Genomic DNA, 19,912 nt, shown 5'->3' on the forward strand with positions numbered 1-19,912 from the left:
CAGTACATAATAGTAAAGGTAAAGATACCCCTGACCGTAAGGTCCTGTTGCGGACGACTTGGGTTGCGGTGCTCATCTCTCTCTACAGGTTGAGTGAGTGGGCGTTTGTCCGCAGACAGCTTCCAGGTCATGTGGCCAGCATGACTAAGCCACAGCAGCACACGGAAACACAATTTACCTTCCCGCCGGAGCGGTACCTATTTATCTACTTGCACTTTGACGTGCTTTCATACTGCTAGGTGGGCAGGAGCAGGGACCAAGCAACGGGAGCTCACCCAGTCGCGGGGATTCAAACCACCGACCTTCTGATCATCAATCCCTAGGCTCTATGGTTTAGACCACAGCTCCACCCACGTCCCTGTCTTATGCTAGTCCAAAGGGGGCAAAGAAGACCACAGAGAAATCTTAGTCATCTTTATTCAGAAGTTCCAGCTGAGTTTTGTGTGACTTGATTCTGTATGTAATAATGTATGTAATAACGCAGTCTTAGTGTGTTAGATTCAAGGGTCAGCAAACCAGATGTGCAGGGGAAACTCCTTAATGATACTTTCTATAAAAACCCCTCCCTTTTCACCTGTCATTTGCATTATTTCACTGTTAACACCTACAGGCAACTTCTAGTTGCGAAACTGGCAGCTCAAGTATATCAGCCTGAGCAGCGTACAATAATACAGAGTCGAAGAACCTGTTAGCAGATGAGATATGGAATTATTTCAGCATCAGTTGAAGAGCATACATGCATAATCAGGCCTCTGTGTAGGTTACCATTCTACAGCAACACAAGAAAACTACAATCCAGAATGTGGTATCGGGCATAGTAGCCATCTTCCTAGGAATATACATCAAGGTGCAAAATATGCTTGAAAATATGTGGGTAATGCCTGCTAAATTCTCAGACACCACAGGAGTAGTGGAACAAGATTTCCAGTTTTGTCCTGCACAACTCCTTGTCCTGTATAACACATTACAAATTGCAGACCGCATTATGCAAAGTAAGTGAAATGTCAAAAATGTGCATAACTGACAGGAGCAAGCCAGCAGTAAATCACACCAAGCAAGCTGGAGTTAACTCTTTATGAGCAAAACAGGACCTGCACAGGAGCGTCAGGGCTAATGAGCACAGCGGCTCAGGTCTTGCCTCAGCGAGGCTCCTCCCCACGTTCCTTCCCCAGCAGCCTAAGGCTCCTTTGTCTTGTCTCTCTTTGCTCAGCCCTCTTCATTTCTCTGTGTTTCCTGAGAGATGAGTAGGGAGGGGAGGAGCTGGGCACAGCAGGAGGGGCAGACTCCCTGATTTCTTCAGCAGCTGGCCTCATCTCTGTCTCCTGGTCCCCCTCCTCTCCAGCCTCTGATTCTGGACTGCTCTCCGCCACAGACTCTTCCTGCTCACTAAACCCTGTTGCCTCTTCAGCTTCCGACACCTCCTCCTCCCACTCTTCCCTTTCTTTTCCCTCTGACCACTCATTGTCATCTCACCACCAGTCCCCTGGCTCGGAGCCTTCTTCCCCTGGGGGTTTCTCTGGGGGGTTCCCTAGCTGGTGTCTCCCACCCTTCCTCAACATCCAGCCAGTCCATGGCTTAGCAGTGTGCTTTGCGAATAAGTGCTTTCTTTTGCCTGGCGTGAACCATCCAACATTCAGCTTAGCAGAGCATCTCCAAGTTCTAGTACTATGAGGGGGGAATACCTTCTCTCTATCTCCTTCCTTCATACCGTGCTTAATTTTACACATCTCTACCACCGTCCCCCACTTACTTGCCACAATATCTAGGGAACATTTAGCATCAAATTTTGCAGCAGAGAATGTGGGGAAGAGGGGAATTAGCTTCAGCACTGGTTCAGAGAATGTAAGCCAGAGCCTTTGTGGCAGTTAGTCCGCCAACTGTAGCCACAGCTTGGCCACCACTGTCTCCTGGCAACCAGAGTCTTTCCAGCGTGAGAACGAATGAATGGTTGGCTTTGAACTGGTTGCTGGAAGTTAGAGGCTCACAGCGCTGCTTTGTTCTGCCTTGCCTGGCCGAAGGAGAAGCAGAGGCTCGCAGCTGAGCCCTCATCTCATCCATAGTTGCAAGAGCCCTTGCATCCATCACCATGAACTACCCCCCAGGGTGAGCCAAGGAGCGAGTACTCCGCGGAACTGAATGAGATGTGTTTCTGCAAGGATCCAAACGCTTGTATTGTGATGATGAGCAGCTGGCGTGACAGTTATTCCAGAACAATTTAAGACAGCGGTTCTCAACCTGTGGGTCCCCAGATGTTGTTGGACTACAACTCCCATCATCCCTGAGCTCTGGCCTTGCTGGCTAGGGATGATGGGAGTTGTAGTCCAACAACATCTGGGGACCCACAGGTTGAGAACCGCTGCTTTAAGAGATGCTTACCTCCTGACGGTGCTCAGACATCCGTTCCACTAGTTGGGAAGTCTCTTTTCTATTTATTAATTTTATTTGTATACTGCTATATCGTAAGAACAAATCAAGGCGGTTTACAGCAAGAAAAACATAGAAGCATACAGTAAAAGTGTTTCCAGACAGCAAATCTACAGCCGCCATGCCTGTACGCGGCCTCAGGGTGTAGAGCAGCCCCCGCCTGAGCCCAAGCCCTGAAAAACCAAGCATTTCCTTTAAAATGTAAAAATCTGCCCGGATGGGCATGTTGCCAGCACACCCCCCCCCCCAAATATATATGACTTGTCGGGTTTTCTTGGACGTATGGCAACCCTGCCTTGCACACATTCACACACCCTCTAGCTATAGATAAATGTTGGGCCAAATGGACATGAGTAGAGGGTTACATCTTGTTATTTTGTACTGTGCAATATTCCTGAAGCGTTACATGGTGCTAGGAACAGTGTATCATCTTTAAGCTGTTGGTTGGTCTGGTGCAAAATGTTACGGCTGCAGGCCTAGCTATAACTCCCTCCCTCCCTCCCTCCCTCTCTCTCTCTCTCTCTCTCTCTCTGTAATACACACAGAGACTCAACATTTGAATGCATTTGATTATGCATAATGTTTGATTGTGACTGGTTTGTGATTTAACATTTCTATAACGGAAGCTGCCTTACAGAGGTTTGTCACTAAAAGGCCTAAAATACAGTGGTACCTCGGGTTACATACGCTTCAGGTTACATACACTTCAGGTTACAGACTCCACTAACCCAGAAATAGTACCTCGGGTTAAGAACTTTGCTTCAGGATGAGAGAAGAAATCATGTGGCGGCAGCGGGAGGCCCCATTAGCTAAAGTGGTGCTTCAGGTTAAGAACAGTTTCAGGTTAAGAACGGACCTCCGGAACAAATTAAGTTCTTAACCCGAGGTACCACTGTATTTTAAATGCTGTTGTTGTTGTTTAGTCGTTTTGTCGTGTCCGACTCTTTGTGACCCTATGGACCAGAGCACGCCAGGCACTTCTGTCTTCCACTGCCTCCCGCAGTTGGGTCAGACTCATGTTTGTAGCTTCGAAGACACTATCCAACCATCTCGTCCTCTGTCGTCCCCTTCTCCTTGTGCCCTCCATCTTTCCCAACATTAGGGTCTTTTCCAGGGAGTCTTCTCTTCTCATGAGGTGGCCAAAGTACTGGAGCCTCAGCTTCAGGATCTGTCCTTCCAGTGAGCACCCAGGGCTGATTTCCTTCAGAATGGAGAGGTTTGATCTTCTTGCAGTCCATGGGACTCTCAAGAGTCTCCTCCAGCACCATAATTCAAAAGCATCCATTCTTCGGCGATCAGCCTTCTTTATGGTCCAGCTCTCACTTCCATACATCACTACTGGGAAAACCATAGCTTTTACTATACGGACCTTTGTTGGCAAGGTGATGTCTCTGCTTTTTAAGATGCTGTTGTACACCACTCCAATCTCTAAGTGTTGTGAGATCCCGGGGGTTCTAGATGCTTACCAAGGGTCTGTGTTTCCTTTTGGGAATGAGGCACAGCGGAGACTGTCGTGTCTTTATGATAAATGGTTTATTTACACATACAGTGCTACCTTGGGTTACATACGCTTCAGGTTACAGACGCTTCAGGTTACAGAAATACTACCTCGGGTTAAGAACTTTGCTTCAGGATGAGAACAGAAATCGTGTTCCAGCGGCGCAGCAGCACTGGTAGGCCCCATTAGCTAAAGCGGTGCTTCAAGTTAAGAACAGTTTCAGGTTAAGAACGGACCTCTGGAACGAATTAAGTTCTTAACCCAAGGTACCACGGTATATACAACCTGAGCCTCCGAGGGAGGGGTTCACAGCATCAACACCCCAAAAAGGTCTTGTTTCTCCCCAAGCCACAGCCTTGGATTCAAACAGGCATTGCTCTCAAAGTTGCTCTGACTCTCTTTCCAGTTTGCTGCTTTACTTCTAGGTCACACTACAGCCCCTTTCAACTCTAATCTCAGACGCTGTCCCTCTCTCTCTGAGTTGGAAGGGCGCCCCATACATTTGCCATCTCACACAGACCCCCCTTTCCTTTCTCTTAATCGCCCATCACTCAGACGGTCATCTCAACACAGGAATCTAGCCTGCTTTATATCTGCTGGATTGAGGGGTTAGAAGGATCTGGTATACAGCCAGTGCTTTTTTCTGGGGTGACACAGGGGGATGCCTACCCCTAAACATTTTGTCTTGCCTCGCCCGACGTACAGACATGCCAGCTGTCTCCGCAGTAGCAGCGCAGACTGGAGCTCTGTCATTCTCCCTGCTGGTGCCCAGGGAGGGGAGTCTGGGGCGGCTGCGATGGAGGCGACGGCGCTCCTCCTCTTGCCAGGCTAGAGCCAGCTAGTGAACACTTGTCTCTCCTCGCTCAAGCCAATTCTGCCATTGCCAGTGGCGTAGCGTGGGTTGTCAGCACCCGGTGCAAGGCAAGTAATTTGCGCCCCCTAACCCGTGGATTTGCGCCCCCTAACCTTAACCCCCAGATGTTGCGCCCGGTGCGGCCGGCCCCCCCTGCACCCCCCACACTACGCCACTGGCCATTGCCATCGCCAGGGGCCTTCCCGTCCTCTCAGCGCCACTGCCGCTGCCTCGAGTCCCTTGTCCGGGGGTTGGAGGAAGGAAGGGGGCAAGGGGGAGGGGGAGCAGCCAAAATGAGAGTACCCCTAAACATTTTTTTAAAAGAAAACACTGCATAAAGCCTATTTCCTCCCTGACTATTTACTCACCAGAAATGTGACTTCACAAAGGAGTGTAACTGACAGCGATTATTTTGGGAGTGTTTTAGGACAGCAAGAAACATGTTTTTGAATACCTCCTGCCCCAAAGGAGTGAAGACAATTGAACTATCTCATGTAAATTACCTCTTTCCACAATGCAGCTCTGATGTCACAAAGTGGGACTCTCATATCCTTGGTTTAACCATGTCAATGAATCTCATAATCTTATGGGTACTAGAGGAACCATGTGAGCTCTGAGATTTTTGTGCTTTGTCAGCAGCAAACAGGGTTTGGAGCCTGAAGAATTGTGATACTCCTGAATCTTGTATTTCTGTATTGTTAACATTGGTGGTCTGAACAGAAATGGCAAAAGGGGTTAACTTTTAACTGTTTCTCTTTAAGGGGATTGAATTCAGTAAAGGGAAAACAACTTGTACTTTGACTTAACCAACCATGTATTTGTTAACCTGTTTCTTAATTATTATTTTTTTAAGCAGGAAAATGTTTAGCCTTAAAAAAAAAAAAAAAGACTAGGATAGGAAGACCTAATATTTGTTCAGAAAAGGATTGATGCCTTTTGTTACTAGATTACTGGCCTATCCAGTAATAAGGAAGATACTTCCTTAATGACAGGTAATGACTAGGTAAAGGTAAAGGAACCCCTGCCCGTACGGGCCAGTCTTGACAGACTCTAGGGTTGTGCGCCCATCTCACTCAAGAGGCCGGGGGCCAGCGCTGTCCGGAGACACTTCCGGGTCACGTGGCCAGCGTGACATCGCTGCTCTGGCAAGCCAGAGCCGCACACGGAAATGCCGTTTACCTTCCCGCTAGTAAGCGGTCCCTATTTATCTACTTGCACCCGGGAGTGCTTTCGAACTGCTAGGTTGGCAGGCGCTGGGACCGAACAACGGGAGCGCACCCCGCCGCGGGGATTCGAACCGCCGACCTTTCGATCAGCAAGCCCTAGGTGCTGAGGCTTTTACCCATAGCGCCACCCGCGTCCCAATGACTAGGTAAAAACTGGATATTTCTCTGAAATGTTCTGAGTGGGGTGATTCATTAGTTTGCCGGTATATGACTGAATTCCCCCCAGAAATAAGCAACCGTCTTGGAAGCACTCCTGTCTTCTCAGTCATCTAGTCCAATTAAATGCTAATTCTGAGCAGGACACAAAATAACTGTGGTGGAATGGCTCAGGTGACTACTGTGGGGACACCCATAGAATCAAAGAATCCTAGAATTGTACAGTTGGAACCCAATGCAATGCAATGCTGTCCACAGCCATCCCTGGATGGGCTCGAACCACCAACCTTCTGGTTATCAGCCAGACCCAATGACCCACTATGCCACTTGAGAGTCTCCAGTTGATTTCTAGCACAGTCTGGGGTATCCAGGCTGGGACTGATTTGCTTCAGGTGTTGACAATAATGCTTTGCTTTCAGGTATAAGGAGAGATTGGCTACCAAGTGCTTTCAAAAGCGTGTCTCTAACAAAGAGAAGTTTTCTGATGCCCTCAACGGCCAGCGATGGAGATTTTTGAAAAGTGGCCTGGATGACTTCAGAAATGGCTACCCTCCCCCTTCTGATAACATCATCATCCGAGGCAAAAAGGGGCCCGTACCAGTAATTCTAGAGTACAAAAAACCAGGTCCTTCACAGCTCGTGCCATATACAGACACGGGAATGAAGACCAGAAGCGACATTGTGTTCTCCAAGCTCAGTGCTTCTCAGAGAGCCAAAAAGGAGTACATTGCACAGACTGAGCGCTGCCTGTCCCAACATCCACTTGCCCTTTATCCTCATCTGGAGGACAGTTTGCCCCCAGAGGTAAATCATCATCATCATCATCATCATTGACTAGTTTCCACCAATATACATTCAATCACAAGGGGGAGTTTCAGGTTCCTTGACCCTTAATTCCACATTCTCACTTTTTGACCAAAGTATAGCCAAGGAAGGGGGGGGGGCAAATATTTTAACTCTTTGCATTAAACTGCACCAAACATTTGCTTCAATCACTTACAGTGGTACCTCGGGTTACATACACTTTAGGTTACAGGCTCTGCTAACCCAGAAATAGTGCTTCAGGTTAAGAACTTTGCTTCAGGATGAGAACAGAAATCATGCTCCGGCAGCGCGGTGGCAGCAGGAGGCCCCATTAGCTAAAGTGGTGCCTCAGGTTAAGAACAGTTTCAGCTTAAGAACGGACCTCCGGAACGAATTAAGTACTTAACCTGAGGTACCACTGTACTGGTATCAAAAAGACTGTGTGGCCTACATGGAAAAGCTTACACAGCAACTCATGGTATTTTTAAAATGGGTAGATGCATTAAACGTTGGTTGGCCTTTACAACATATGTATCTACTGAGGGAAATAATGTACTCAGGTACTTGAAGGAATGTCTGTTTCTATACCAATGTATCCATATATTCAGGTAATTTCAGAGGCTTTCCTCCAGGTAATCCTGCCATCAGTAACAAGAGTAGTGGCAATCAGAGACAGAGTATTCTTGGCCATTGCACCCTTTTTGTGGAATTCCCTCCTCCAAGAGGCCTGCCAGGCACCAACACTCTCACCTATTAAGGGCCAGGCTAATATCTTTTTATTCTCCAAAGCTCTTTAGTGTATGACAACACTTTGGAGGTCCACAAATGAAAACACTTTGGAGGTCCCAGGTCGCAAGGTGGTTAGATTGGTCTCAACTAGGGCCAGGGCCTTTTCAGTACTGGCCCCGACTTGGTGGAATGCTCTGTCACAAGAGACTAGGGCCCTGCGGGACTTGACATCTTTCCGCAGGGTCTGCAAGACAGAGCTGTTCCTCCTGGCCTTTGGTTTGGACTCGGTCTGACCCTTATGTTTCCCTCCCCTTATGGTTTTGATCTATGGGCTACTATTAAAATGAGGCTGCATTTTAAATGGTATTTTAACCTGTATTTTAAATTGGTTCCCCCCCCCATTATGTTTTTATTGTAATTTTACTGGTGTCAGCTGCCCTGAGCCCGGCTCTGTCCGGGGAGTGCGGGGTATAAATTAATTGTTTAAATTATTATTTATTATCATTATTATTTTAATTACTTTTAAAACGTGTTTTATTTTTGTATTTTATCTTGCTTTTATAAGGCACCCTAGAAACAACACTGAAGAGCAAGTCAGAAATCTTTTAAGCAAACAAATTAATGGTTGGGAGAGGGCTGTAATGCTATACAAGGCTCTAGGGTTGGCAGAGGTAGGATGGGAATTAGAATCATAGAATCATAGAACCATAGAGTTGGAAGAGACCACAAGGGCCATCGAGTCCAACCCCCTGCCAAGCAGGAAACACCATCAGAGCACTCCTGACATATGGTTGTCAAGCCTCTGCTTAAAGACCTCCAAAGAAGGAGACTCCACCACACTCCTTGGCAGCAAATTCCACTGTCGAACAGCTCTTACTGTCAGGAAGTTCTTCCTCATGTTTAGGTGGAATCTTCTTTCTTGTAGTTTGGATCCATTGCTCCGTGTCCGCTTCTCTGGAGCAGCAGAAAACAACCTTTCTCCCTCCTCTATGTGACATCCTTTTATATATTTGAACATGGCTATCATATCACCCCTTAACCTCCTCTTCTCCAGGCTAAACATGCCCAGCTTCCTTAGCCGTTCCTCATAAGGCATCGTTTCCAGGCCTTTGGCCATTTTGGTTGCCCTCCTCTGGACACGTTCCAGTTTGTCAGTGTCCTTCTTGAACTGTGGTGCCCAGAACTGGACACAGTACTCCAGGTGAGGTCTGACCAGAGCAGAATACAGTGGCACTATAACTTCCCTTGAATTTAGTTTGCATTTAAAAATGAGCCTACCTAACTGGCACACTTTGAAACAACTTGCTAAATGAAACACCGCCTTCTTCAGAAAATTGTTCAGATTTTAGTGCAGTTCTCCAGCTGATTAACATGTATAAAGCAATATATTGTGTGCATAAGAAGGCATATGTTAGTGAAAAGAACATACAAATATGCATTATATTAGGGAACATTACATCCTAGCATATATGCTAGGAGGAATTCACACTAAAACAAAACATGTAGAAATGCGGCGAAGTGAACTCAAGCTTTGAAGAATGAGAAACTGAGAGAAATCAAAACTGACAGATTAGTGCATCCCTAGCAAGGACCAAGACTCAGCCCCAAATGATAGAATTAGATACAAATAGATGGAGAATACAATTTGGACATGCCTGAACTAATAACGAAATAATGGAATCATGGAGGGAAATCAAGGGATTTGAGAAATCCCACATTTGGATATTACATTAATTGTATAAACAGTATGAAAAATGTTACAGTTTTATTATTTTATTTTTTTATTTTCAATGTATATTTTTATATGATGTTTGTTTTAATTAAAACTAATATTTTTATAAAACAACAACAACAACAACAGTGCAGGAGAAACCATGCACCTGAATGAGAATGGAGAATTGAAAAGGGGAAAAAAAGACTCAACCCCAACTGTTCAAAATCATATCCCTGAAGCTGTGAGAGTAAATACCGTATTTTTCGCTCTATAAGACGCACCAGACCACAAGACGCACCTAGTTTTTGGAGGAGGAAAACAAGAAAAAAAAAATCTGGATCTCAGAAGCCACAACAGCAAGAGGGAAAGCAGTGATCCCTCTTGCTGTTCTGGCTTCTGGGATAGCTGCGCAGCCTGCATTCGCTGCATAAGACGCACACACATTTCCCCTTAGGAGGGAAAAAGTGAGTTTTATAGAGCAAAAAATACAGTATATACATGACATGTATATGTAATTGCAAGGCCAAGTCCGGGTTTCTGCAGCCACGTTTCCGAGGCCTCACCTTCCCTTTGCTTTACCCACAGATGTTTCAGGATGTCGTGAAGCTCCTAGACCCTGAAATGCATCTGGCCAGAGGCTCACCTGAATATAGCAAAACAGAAGTGGTTCCCCCTACAGTTCAGTATCGGCTGCAGCAGTATGACAAAAAGTCAGAGTCAGGCTTCAGCCAAGTAACCCCGTGAGTACAGTGTCGCAGGAGGTGAAATGTGTAATGCGAAAGAATACCTCTGGGGTGACTTTGAAGCTTCTGCTCCTTTGAAATGGACTGCGGTGTGACCAGGGCCATACCTAGGGGTTGGCTAGGGTGGCCCTCCCCAAGGGCACAGCCATGGGCATAGCCAGGATATATTTTAGGAGGGGGCAGGCTTTATGTTAGGGGGGGGCAGAACTGTGTTATCTGTGATGCAGTCAGTTGTTGTTGTTGTTGTTGTTGTTGTTTAGTCGTTTAGTCGTGTCCGACTCTTCATGACCCCCTGGACCAGAGCACGCCAGGCACTCCTGTCTTCCACTGCCTCCCACAGTTTAGTCAAACTCATGCTGGTAGCTTCGAGAACACTGTCCAACCATCTCGTCCTTCGTCCCCTTCTCCTTGTGCCCTCCATCTTTCCCAACATCAGGGTCTTTTCCAGGGAGTCTTCTCTTCTCATGAGGTAGCCAAAGTATTGGAGCCTCAGCTTCAGGATCTGTCCTTCCAGTGAGCACTCAGGGCTGATTTCCTTCAGAATGGAGAGGTTTGATCTTCTTGCAGTCCATGGGACTCTCAAGAGTCTCCTCCAGCACCATAATTCAAAAGCATAAATTCTTCGGCGATCAGCTTTCTTTATGGTCCAGCTCTCACTTCCATACATCACTACTGGAAAAACCATAGCTTTAACTATTGATGCAGTCAGTCAGTTAGTTAAGTATTTTTTATGATTTAATTGATGGGAAGGAAGCTGCCCCCCTAGCTACTCCCATGGGCACAGGCCCAGTGGGCATGGAAATCACAGCTTTCCACTCTGGTTCAGAGTGGCCAAGACCCCGTCTACCTGTCTGCACACTAAGACAGATGGACTAATAAAGGAGGAGGAGGAGAGGCTGAACAGAGCAGTGCGGACCCAACCCTGATGGCAATGGAGGAAATTGCTGGCAGAGTCTGAAAGGTGGTAAAAAGCAAACTTTGTGTTTCTGGTCCATGGTCTTCGGAGGCACTGCCAAGCACACAAGGGAGCCTAGGTACGCCTTTGGGTGTGATGAAATACAGAGGTGCATTCGCTTAGAGGTTAACTATTAGAAACAGCTTGATGTCTGTTGGGTTTTCTGCGTGACCAGTCAAGTGTGCCTCAAAACATTTGATTTTGTATGATGCTTCTATGTCTCACTTTAAATAATGATGACGATGATGCAATCTCTCATCTTCTCATAAGGAGCGGAGGAAGGAGATATGGCTTAACAGGGCAGTCTTGTAGCTGAGGGATATGTCAGCAGTGCCATCGCTTGCTCCAACCCACCCTACTTAGCCCAGGCTGCAAAACAAACTGCCGAATTCCTGGAAGCTACATATCAAGAATGCTTGAGGTGTAGTCAGCAAAAACGCTATTCTCCTAGACACCAACTACCTTCATCCATTCTGGGATCTGGCAATGGTAGCTGGGATTGTCAAGATGGAGAATTCAATGTTAAGCGCCTGTCCCAGTTTTTGAATCTGCCTTGCAAACCCATATAGCCACATGGAAAGCACACAGCTTGGTTATTTTCCTGTAATCAGAGAGAGATGCAACAGAGAGATAAACAGAGCAGAGCTTATTTTGAGGCCCGTATTTATTTACTTATTTTGACCTTTATTGACCACTCATTAAGAGCATCCTCTGGGAACTTGACACAACCCATAGAAACTGATCCTATCTATAAGCAGGCAATGTTGCAAGAGTTTCCCTTCTCTAAAGCTACTGCAAAGGCACAATAAATCTCTCGAAAATCTGCCACTTCTCATTTCGCTCTCCTTGCCTTTCCCCTGAATCTATGATTGTGATGACTTCTCGCCAACATCTTTCTTTGCCGTACAGCACTTATAGCATTTCCACATAAGGAAATAAGATAAGCTGGATGACTCTGATGACTAATGTGGGAACAAGGTAACTGGCATCCCATGGTCAGGGCTGGATTTAGGTGTGATGAGGCCCTAAGCTACTGAAGGTAATGGGGCCCTTTATATGTCCAGCTGTCCTTTGTCAACAACAAATTGTTGTTGTTGCTGTTTTTGTGTTGAATATATGCTATATGGTAATTGATGGAGCTAATAAGTATCTAAAGCCATTTGCACATAACAAAAAATGTATTTTATCAAAGTAACACAACACAAAAAACTACTGTATGTAGTTTTTATTTTATTTGTTTTTTTATCTTATATTTTGGAAATGTGCATCCAGTTTCCCCCCCCCCTTTAACTTTTTGGGGGGGCCCCAAGAGAGTGGGGCCCTAAGCTATAGCTTGTTCAGCTTATATGCAAATCTGGCATGGCCCATGGTAGCAGCAGAACTCAAGGCAGATCATTTACAGTACCAGATCCTGCACATGAAACTCTGGGAATCTTTTGCAGGGATTTGTTCTGGGATATAAGAAGGCATAATTGTCCATTTTGCTCAATATTCAACACATGCAGCACTGTTTCTGTTCCGCTGCAGTTGTTCTTCCACCAAAAAGTTACATTATTCCCCTCACTATCCACTGTGGTGAAATCATGTAACATGTGGAAATGAAGTCGTCGCTATGTTATTCCTCCCCATTCAATTAAATGCAGAGGGGGGGGGGGAATGTAATCAATTTCGTGTGACAGAAACTTGATGATCATGATGTATTTTTCATTTCTCTTTAGGCCCTGGGCGCCTAAAAGCAAGAACCCTTATACGTGGTTTAGTAAAAAAGAAGTGAGTGAGAGAGAAAAGGCAGCCCAAATAGCCTATATTCCTCCCTTGGATGAGAATGTAAAGCGTGCAACAAAGGAGTTTGTTGAGTGGGTCAGCTCAATGGTAAGCTAAGAGAGGTGCAATGGAAGACTTCAGGGCAAAACCATCAAGGGTTCAGCTGATCCAGAATGAGGGACTTCACAAAAGTCATAGAATCATAGAGTCTAAAAGGACCCTGAGGGTTATCTAGATTGAGGTTGAATCGTAACAAGACAGAAGTACTGTTTTGGGGGGACAGGGGGCGAGCGGGTGTGGAGGACTCCCTGGTCCTGAATGGGGTAACTGTGCCCCTGAAGGACCAAGTGCACAGCCTGGGAGTAATTTTGGACTCACAGCTGTCCATAGAGGCACAGGTCAATTCTGTGTCCAGGGCGGCTGTCTACCAGCTCCATCTGGTATGCAGGCTGAGACCCTACCTGCCTGCGGACTGTCTCGCCAGAGTGGTGCATGCTCTAGTTATCTCCCGCTTGGACTACTGCAATGCGCTCTACGTGGGGTTACCTTTGAAGGTGACCTGGAAACTGCAATTAATCCAGAATGCGGCAGCTAGACTGGTGACTGGACAACATAACACTGGTCCTGAGAGATCTGCATTGGCTCCCAGTACGTTTCCGAGCACAATTCAAAGTGTTGGCGTTGACCTTTAAAGCCCTAAATGGCCTCGGTCCTGTATACCTGAAGGAGCATCTCCACCCCCATCGTTCAGCCCGGACACTGAGGTCCAGCACCGAGGACCTTCTGGCAGTTCCCTCATTGCGAGAAGTGAGGTTACAGGGAACCAGACAGAGAGCCTTCTCGGTAATGGCGCCTGCCCTGTGGAACGCCCTCCCATCAGATGTCAAGGAAATAAGCAGCTATCCTATTTTTAAAAGACATCTGAAGGCAGCCCTGTTCAGGGAAGTTTTAAATATTTAATGCTGTATTGTTTTTAACACTCGATTGGGAGCCGCCCAGAGTGGCTGGGGAAACTCAGCCAGATGGGCGGGGTATAAATAATAAATTATCATCATCATCATCATCATCATCATCCCTGACCACTGGTCCTGTTAGCTAGGGATGATGGGAGCTGTAGTCCCAAAACATCTGGAGGGCCAAGTTCGCCTATGCCTGAGATAGAGCAACATTCTGAAGTGTGGTGGATGTGGTCTGATTCATATTTGCATTTGTTTTCAGGCTGAAAATGTGTATTCAGACTACTTCCATGAAACACAGAATATTTGTAGAAAATGGCTATGTGAGGGATTTTTTCAGCATCCCACCCGGTAGCTGTTTCTGTGTTCATCTTCCATAAATGTAAAGCCCTTTGACCAGTCTCTGTGCAGTATTTAAAACTTAGCACAAAATAGGGCACCACCACCTCACTAAGCATAATGGATATGTTTGTAATATCCTTATTAATTTTAGTGTGCTTGTTGTTGTTGTTGACATCTGTCTGTCTTGAGAGACCATGGAGTTCACCTCTGGGGATGAAGTCAAACCGCTGTGTTTCCAGAAGAGTGTTAATGTGTGATGAGTGCTTCTTACACAGGCAATTTTTTGCAGTGTCCACACAACATTGTTGGCATCAAAATGTCAGTCCACATTTTTCCTTGTTTAATTCAGATTTACTCTTTTGGCATAAAATCCAGTAACCTTAATATTGGGTGTTGTTTGAAATATTAAGCCCCCATTTGGATTCTGAAAGCACCCTTAGCTATTAATAATACAGTAGGCAAAATAGAAGAATTGTTCACTCAGAAATCAGAATACAAAAATACATAGTCAGGGGAACTTTGACACATTTCTTAATCTTTGTTCTGCTGTTGAGTAAAAAGCCAAGGAAAAGAGGAACTGAGAAACTTGTTAATTCAACATCAGTGAAAGTCTCCCGTGTGATTCATGTGCAGCATGACTTGGTCAATCTTGTGAGGTCCTAAAAAATAGCAGCAGGGTGTAGAGCTAGTGGTTTAACGTCTGCACTTTAGCATTAGCGGGGAAAACTTACTGCATACAGTATAATAGAGCACTGTGTGGAGCCCAAAAAAACGATGTGGTTTTAGAACATTGGTTATCTTATAATTTGCATATTTTAACACAATACAGATCCATAGTAATCCTGGCCTCTCACAGTTCCTGCTACTCAGACACATGTGGGTCTTTGCGCCAGTATAATTTAGCTATTTCTCCACTTGTTTCTTTATTACAGCCGAGCACTTAGATGCATAAACAATAGCTTACATAATGTGAGCCATACAGTTCTGTCGTGTAGTTGTCTATTTGTTTATTGCACACATGTTCAAAAACTCTAATAAATACTTTTTTAAAAAAAGTAACGGGAAAGGATAGAACAAGCATTTTGCTTTCAACCAGTTCTGGTATATACCATATTTTTCGCTCTATAAGACGCACCAGACCATAAAACGCACCTAGTTTTTGGAGGAGGAAAACAAGAAAAAAAAATCTGAATCTCAGAAGCCAGAACAGCAAGAGGGATCGCTGTGCAATGAAAGCAGCCATCCCTCTTGCTGTTCTGGCTTCTGAGATAGCTGCGCAGCCTGCATGTGCTCCATAAGACACACACACATTTTCCCTTACTTTTTAGGAGGGAAAAAGTGAGTATTATAGAGCAAAAAATACGGTAAATTAACAGGAACTGATGCTTCCTCCTCCAAATTAAGTGAGATAACATTCTGGAACAGTCCCACGGGAAGAGCTGAGCTTTGTGAAGGGTTATATTCTTATTTCTCTTCTGATGACTTGTTTGTTTGTGGTTTCTCCTCCCTCTTTGCATGTGATTTTGGGTGCTCTCTGGAGCAACGTGGTTTGGAGGCAGGAAGGTGGGTGATATAGTGTTATTCGATGAAATCTTTGGCGTGACTTCACTTTCAGGTCTCATTAGTCATCTCCTCTAGGGCAGATGACTAGTAGAATCAAGAAGTAAAGTCCGCCCCCCCCCCTTATATTACATCACTTTAGGTTGCAGGCAAGGAAAGTATGATTTTGAATGTTGGGGCAGTAACATATGGGACCGCCTCTCCTGGTATGCCCCGCAGAGGACCTTAAGGTCCATGAATAACCATAGTTTAGAGGTCCCGGGCCCTAAGGAAGTCAGACTATCCTCCACCAGGGCCAGGGCTTTTTCAGTGATGGCTCCGACCTGGTGGAATGCTCTGTCCCATGAGACTAGGGCCCTTCAGGATTTAACCTCCTTCCGTCAGGCCTGTAAGACAGAGCTATTCCGCCTGCCCTTTAATTTGAATTCAGCCTGATCTTTTATTTCCCTTCTCTTCCCTTCCCCTCCCCTTTTTATGAAGATCACCCACTCTGAGACCCCACAGCAAATTCTCCCCTGGTCTCCTCGCTGGCCCAAGTAGGACCAATTCAGCCAGCTAGCCCTGGGGATTATCTGATTGATTTTTGATTTTTATTGTTATTGATGTTTTTATACCGTATTTATGCTGCTTTTATAATTAAGTGTTTTAAAGTGTTTTAAATTTGTTGTTAGCCGCCCTGAGCCTGGTTTTTGAACCGGGAAGGGCGGGGTATAAATAAATGTTTATTATTATAGCATGGGGAGGTTGCCCCAGCACAAAATTGTTAAGGGCGCAAAATTTCAACACTCGGTGCTGCCTCAATACAGCTGTCCACACTTCCATCACTGGGCACCACTGAAAATGGCTTCTCCGTGTGAACCAGTAAGTGACTCCTCCATACAACGAAACAACTCTTTGCTGCTGAAGTAACCTGCTGTCTTTTGAGCGCATCTGTGAATGCAGAGCACCCTAAAAGACTGCAGTCATATGCCCACAATTAATCAGCGTGACCTAACGGTGGCGAAACAAAAGGCCAAGGTTTTTGCTCTAAAAGCTGTGACTATTAGAGCCGGTGATACAACTAGTCTTCTGCTGAAATGTGCAGCTCACCACTATTATCTTCCTTAGAGAGTGTTTGAAATGATTGAAATAGCTGCCTTCTGAAAGTGTTCTTGGGCTTCTAATTCCAGGGAGTCGAAAAGTATAACATTGACGAAGCCACCATCATGAAATTGTTTGACACAAGCTACGAATCAGAATCCAAGACGTCGTCGCCCATGAAAATTGTGCAGCTTTACAATGTTCCAGGAGAGCTGAAGGAATGCCTGGGGCGCCGTCCGGACTGGCAAACCATCAAGAACTCGATGAAGGTAAATTGCAAGAAAATCCCAGTTTCCGTGGGCTGTGAGTTTGAGCAAAGGAATGGCAGTGGGATGGGTGGGGAAAGGAGTAGTTGCTTAACTCTTGTGGATTTATCAGTGGCGTAGCGTGGGTTGTCAGCACCCGGGGCAAGGCAAGTAATTTGCGCCCCCTAACCCGTGGATTTGCGCCCCCTAACCCTAACCCCCAGATGTTGCGCCCGGTGCGGCCGGCCCCCCCTGCACCCCCCACACTACGCCACTGGGATTTATACTGGAGCTTCCACACAGTGTTTCCTCGGTGTGGCCATATTATTGCCATCTGGAGGGGCACTCTTGCACTACAGCACAACAAAAGTGGCACAAAAAATAAACCAGAATATTTATGTTACAAAAATAATTTCAACAGGAGCTTGCAGGACATGCAGTGTTTGGAAATGAAGCAGTACGACTGCCCCGAAACCTCTGCGGGTGCAAAACAGTATTGAAAGCCAGATTGCATATAACTGGCCTGATACCGTCATGATCACAAGCCATCGTGAATGCACAAGCCAAAGGATGTCTGGAGGGTTATGAATTGTTTGGCATTTCTGCTACTCAGAACAGTGTTCTTAGATTGCCACTTGCTGGGAACTCTGTAGTACTGCATTCGCAGAGATCTGCAGGCTGGTGGCTTCTCTCTTCATTAGATACCAGGAAAATGTCCACCAACTGGTGGGAATATGTAGGGAAATTTGGCCCTTAAGATGGTCTGCAGTCGAATGGGACTCACAGCAGTTCCCTGTGTCCTTTCTTGATCCTTAAGCTTCAAGCCTGATGGGCACAAGTACGTTTGCTCCTTGGTTGCTTTTCTAGGCACACAAAAAGGTCTGAGGTGAGGGCAAGGATTGGTGCAATCAAGGTTGCAGATATCACAGAAATGCAGGTGGCTCCCTAATGTTGCCGTATTGCCCTCCTGCAAAGGAACATTTGGGGACTGTTCTCTCCTTGGGGAAAAGGGACATCTTTCCCCAAAACATTGTGTTCCCCCCCCCCTTAGCTTTGCACCAGTATTTTCCCCATCCATACCAGCGAAGGTGGGTAGTGCTCGTTGGGGCTGGTAGAGTGGAAGGCAAGGAGGCCAACAGTAGGTGGAGCCGAGATCAAGGACAGGCAGAGCCAGAGTCAACTAATTCTAGTTTTGTCGCATCTTCCTCTGAAATATACTCGGAGTCGAGAGTGGATTTCATGCTCTTTATTCAGCTCATAGTGGTGAGGAGGAATGGAAGTTCCCCCAGAATGTCTGCTTTATATACATTATTTACACAATGGGCCCCACGTGATTGGCTAATTCCAGGATTCACCTGTAGGCCAATCAGGTTGCGGATTCACTTCCACCTGGAGCTGGATTGGGTGGCTCCTGTGGACCAATCAGACTGCTGCATTCTGGACCATATTGTTCTAGGACCAATCAGACTGCTGCCTTTTGGATCCTATTCAACTCAGTACATAGCATCCTCTCTGCTGAGCTCTGCAAGGGCAGCACTGAGGCTACAGAGGAGGAAGCCAACAGGCAATGACATCCAACGGGCTGGTTGCAAGTTGGAAGGCAAGCAGGTATGGGGGTTGCCTGGGGGCAGAGTGACGTTGGTGGGGCAACCCCTGCACTTGCCCTAATGGATCAGCCTCCGTTGCATGCCAGACCAACAAGACTGCATGGATTGTGAGTAATTTTTATGCCATCATGGTGAGATGTAAGCACAAAATGAATACAGTGGTACCTTCATTACATATGCTTCAGGTTACAGACACTTCAGGTTACAGACGCTTCAGGTTACAGACTCTGCTAACCCAGAAATAGTACCTCGGGTTAAAAACTTTGCTTCAGGATGAGAACAGAAATCGTGCAGCGGCAGCAGGAGGCCCCATTAGCTAAAGTGGTGCTTTGGGTTAAGAACAGTTTCAGTTTAAGAACAGACCTCTGGAACGAATTAAGTACTTAACCCGAGGTACCACTGCATTTATAAAATGGCAAAAAACAACAACACCCCACCTAATACCGTGCCCTTGTTCTTTTGCCTGTCAGACACCCCCTCCGCCAAAATGGGACAAGATTAAATATGGAGCCTGGTATCTTCCTCCCAAGAAATGGAAAAAGAAAAAAGTCAGAGATGAGGAAGAAATCCCTATATGTCTGCAATCCTTTATGGATTTAAGGAAGAAGAAGGCGGCCCCAAAGGTAATGAAAATGCCCATTGTGTTCTATGCTGGGCAAGTCTTGATATAGGGCATTCATGAGGTAAATAAATGTTGGTAATTTTTAGCCATATTCCATCGATGCTTTTGTGCTTGAGTATATAGGTAAACGGGTGGCGCTGTGGGTTAATCCACAGAGCCTAGGACTTTGCTGATCAGAAGGTCGGCGGTTCGAATCCCCGCGACGGGGTGAGCTCCTGTTGCTCGGTCCTTGCTCCTGCCAACCTAGCAGTTTGAAAGCACATCAAAGTGCAAGTAGATAAATAGATAAACCTCTGGCAGGAAGGTAAACAGAGTTTCCATGCGCTGCTCTGGTTCGCCACATGACCTGGAAGCTGTCTGCGGACAAACATCGGCTCCGTCGGCCATTAAAATGAGATGAGCAGCACAACTCCAGAGTTGTCCACGACTGGACTTAACGGTCAGGGGTCCCTTTACCTTTACCTTTATATAGGTACCAAATGCACTCCCTTTGCCTCAGTTTTGAATAGACACATGCATTCAAGGAACTCCTTTTTTGTGTGACAAAAAGCAGGCGCTGGTGGCCTTTGGGAAGCGTGAAAAGTGGTAATTTGAATGCCATTCACAACTGACATGAGGTGTCATGGATTTTGTC

The 19,912-nt window shown here is 46.0% G+C and overlaps 1 protein-coding gene across 9 annotated transcripts in view; it reads left to right on the top strand.

Annotated features, from left to right (window-relative positions):
* Positions 1–19,912, top strand: part of LOC310657602 (protein FAM47E-like) — a 29,239-nt gene continuing 9,327 nt past the window's right edge. For 3 of the 9 annotated variants that reach the window (XM_083398515.1, XM_083398511.1, XM_083398516.1), the window contains exons 1-6: positions 5,242–5,381; positions 6,577–6,961; positions 9,990–10,144; positions 12,821–12,974; positions 16,894–17,073; positions 19,127–19,281. In XM_083398515.1, the coding sequence (XP_083254641.1) occupies positions 5,362–5,381; positions 6,577–6,961; positions 9,990–10,144; positions 12,821–12,974; positions 16,894–17,073; positions 19,127–19,281 (1,049 nt within the window). In that variant the 5' untranslated portion in view covers positions 5,242–5,361. Of the gene's footprint in view, positions 19–1,793; positions 2,116–5,241; positions 5,423–6,576; positions 6,962–9,989; positions 10,145–12,820; positions 12,975–16,893; positions 17,074–19,126; positions 19,282–19,912 lie in introns of those variants that run through there. The other 6 variants (XM_083398519.1, XM_083398517.1, XM_083398512.1 and 3 more) reach the window with 6 other exon arrangements.

This window comes from Podarcis tiliguerta, assembly GCF_965153285.1.
Source record: "Podarcis tiliguerta genome assembly, chromosome: 9".
Classification (NCBI taxonomy): domain Eukaryota; kingdom Metazoa; phylum Chordata; class Lepidosauria; order Squamata; family Lacertidae; genus Podarcis; species Podarcis tiliguerta.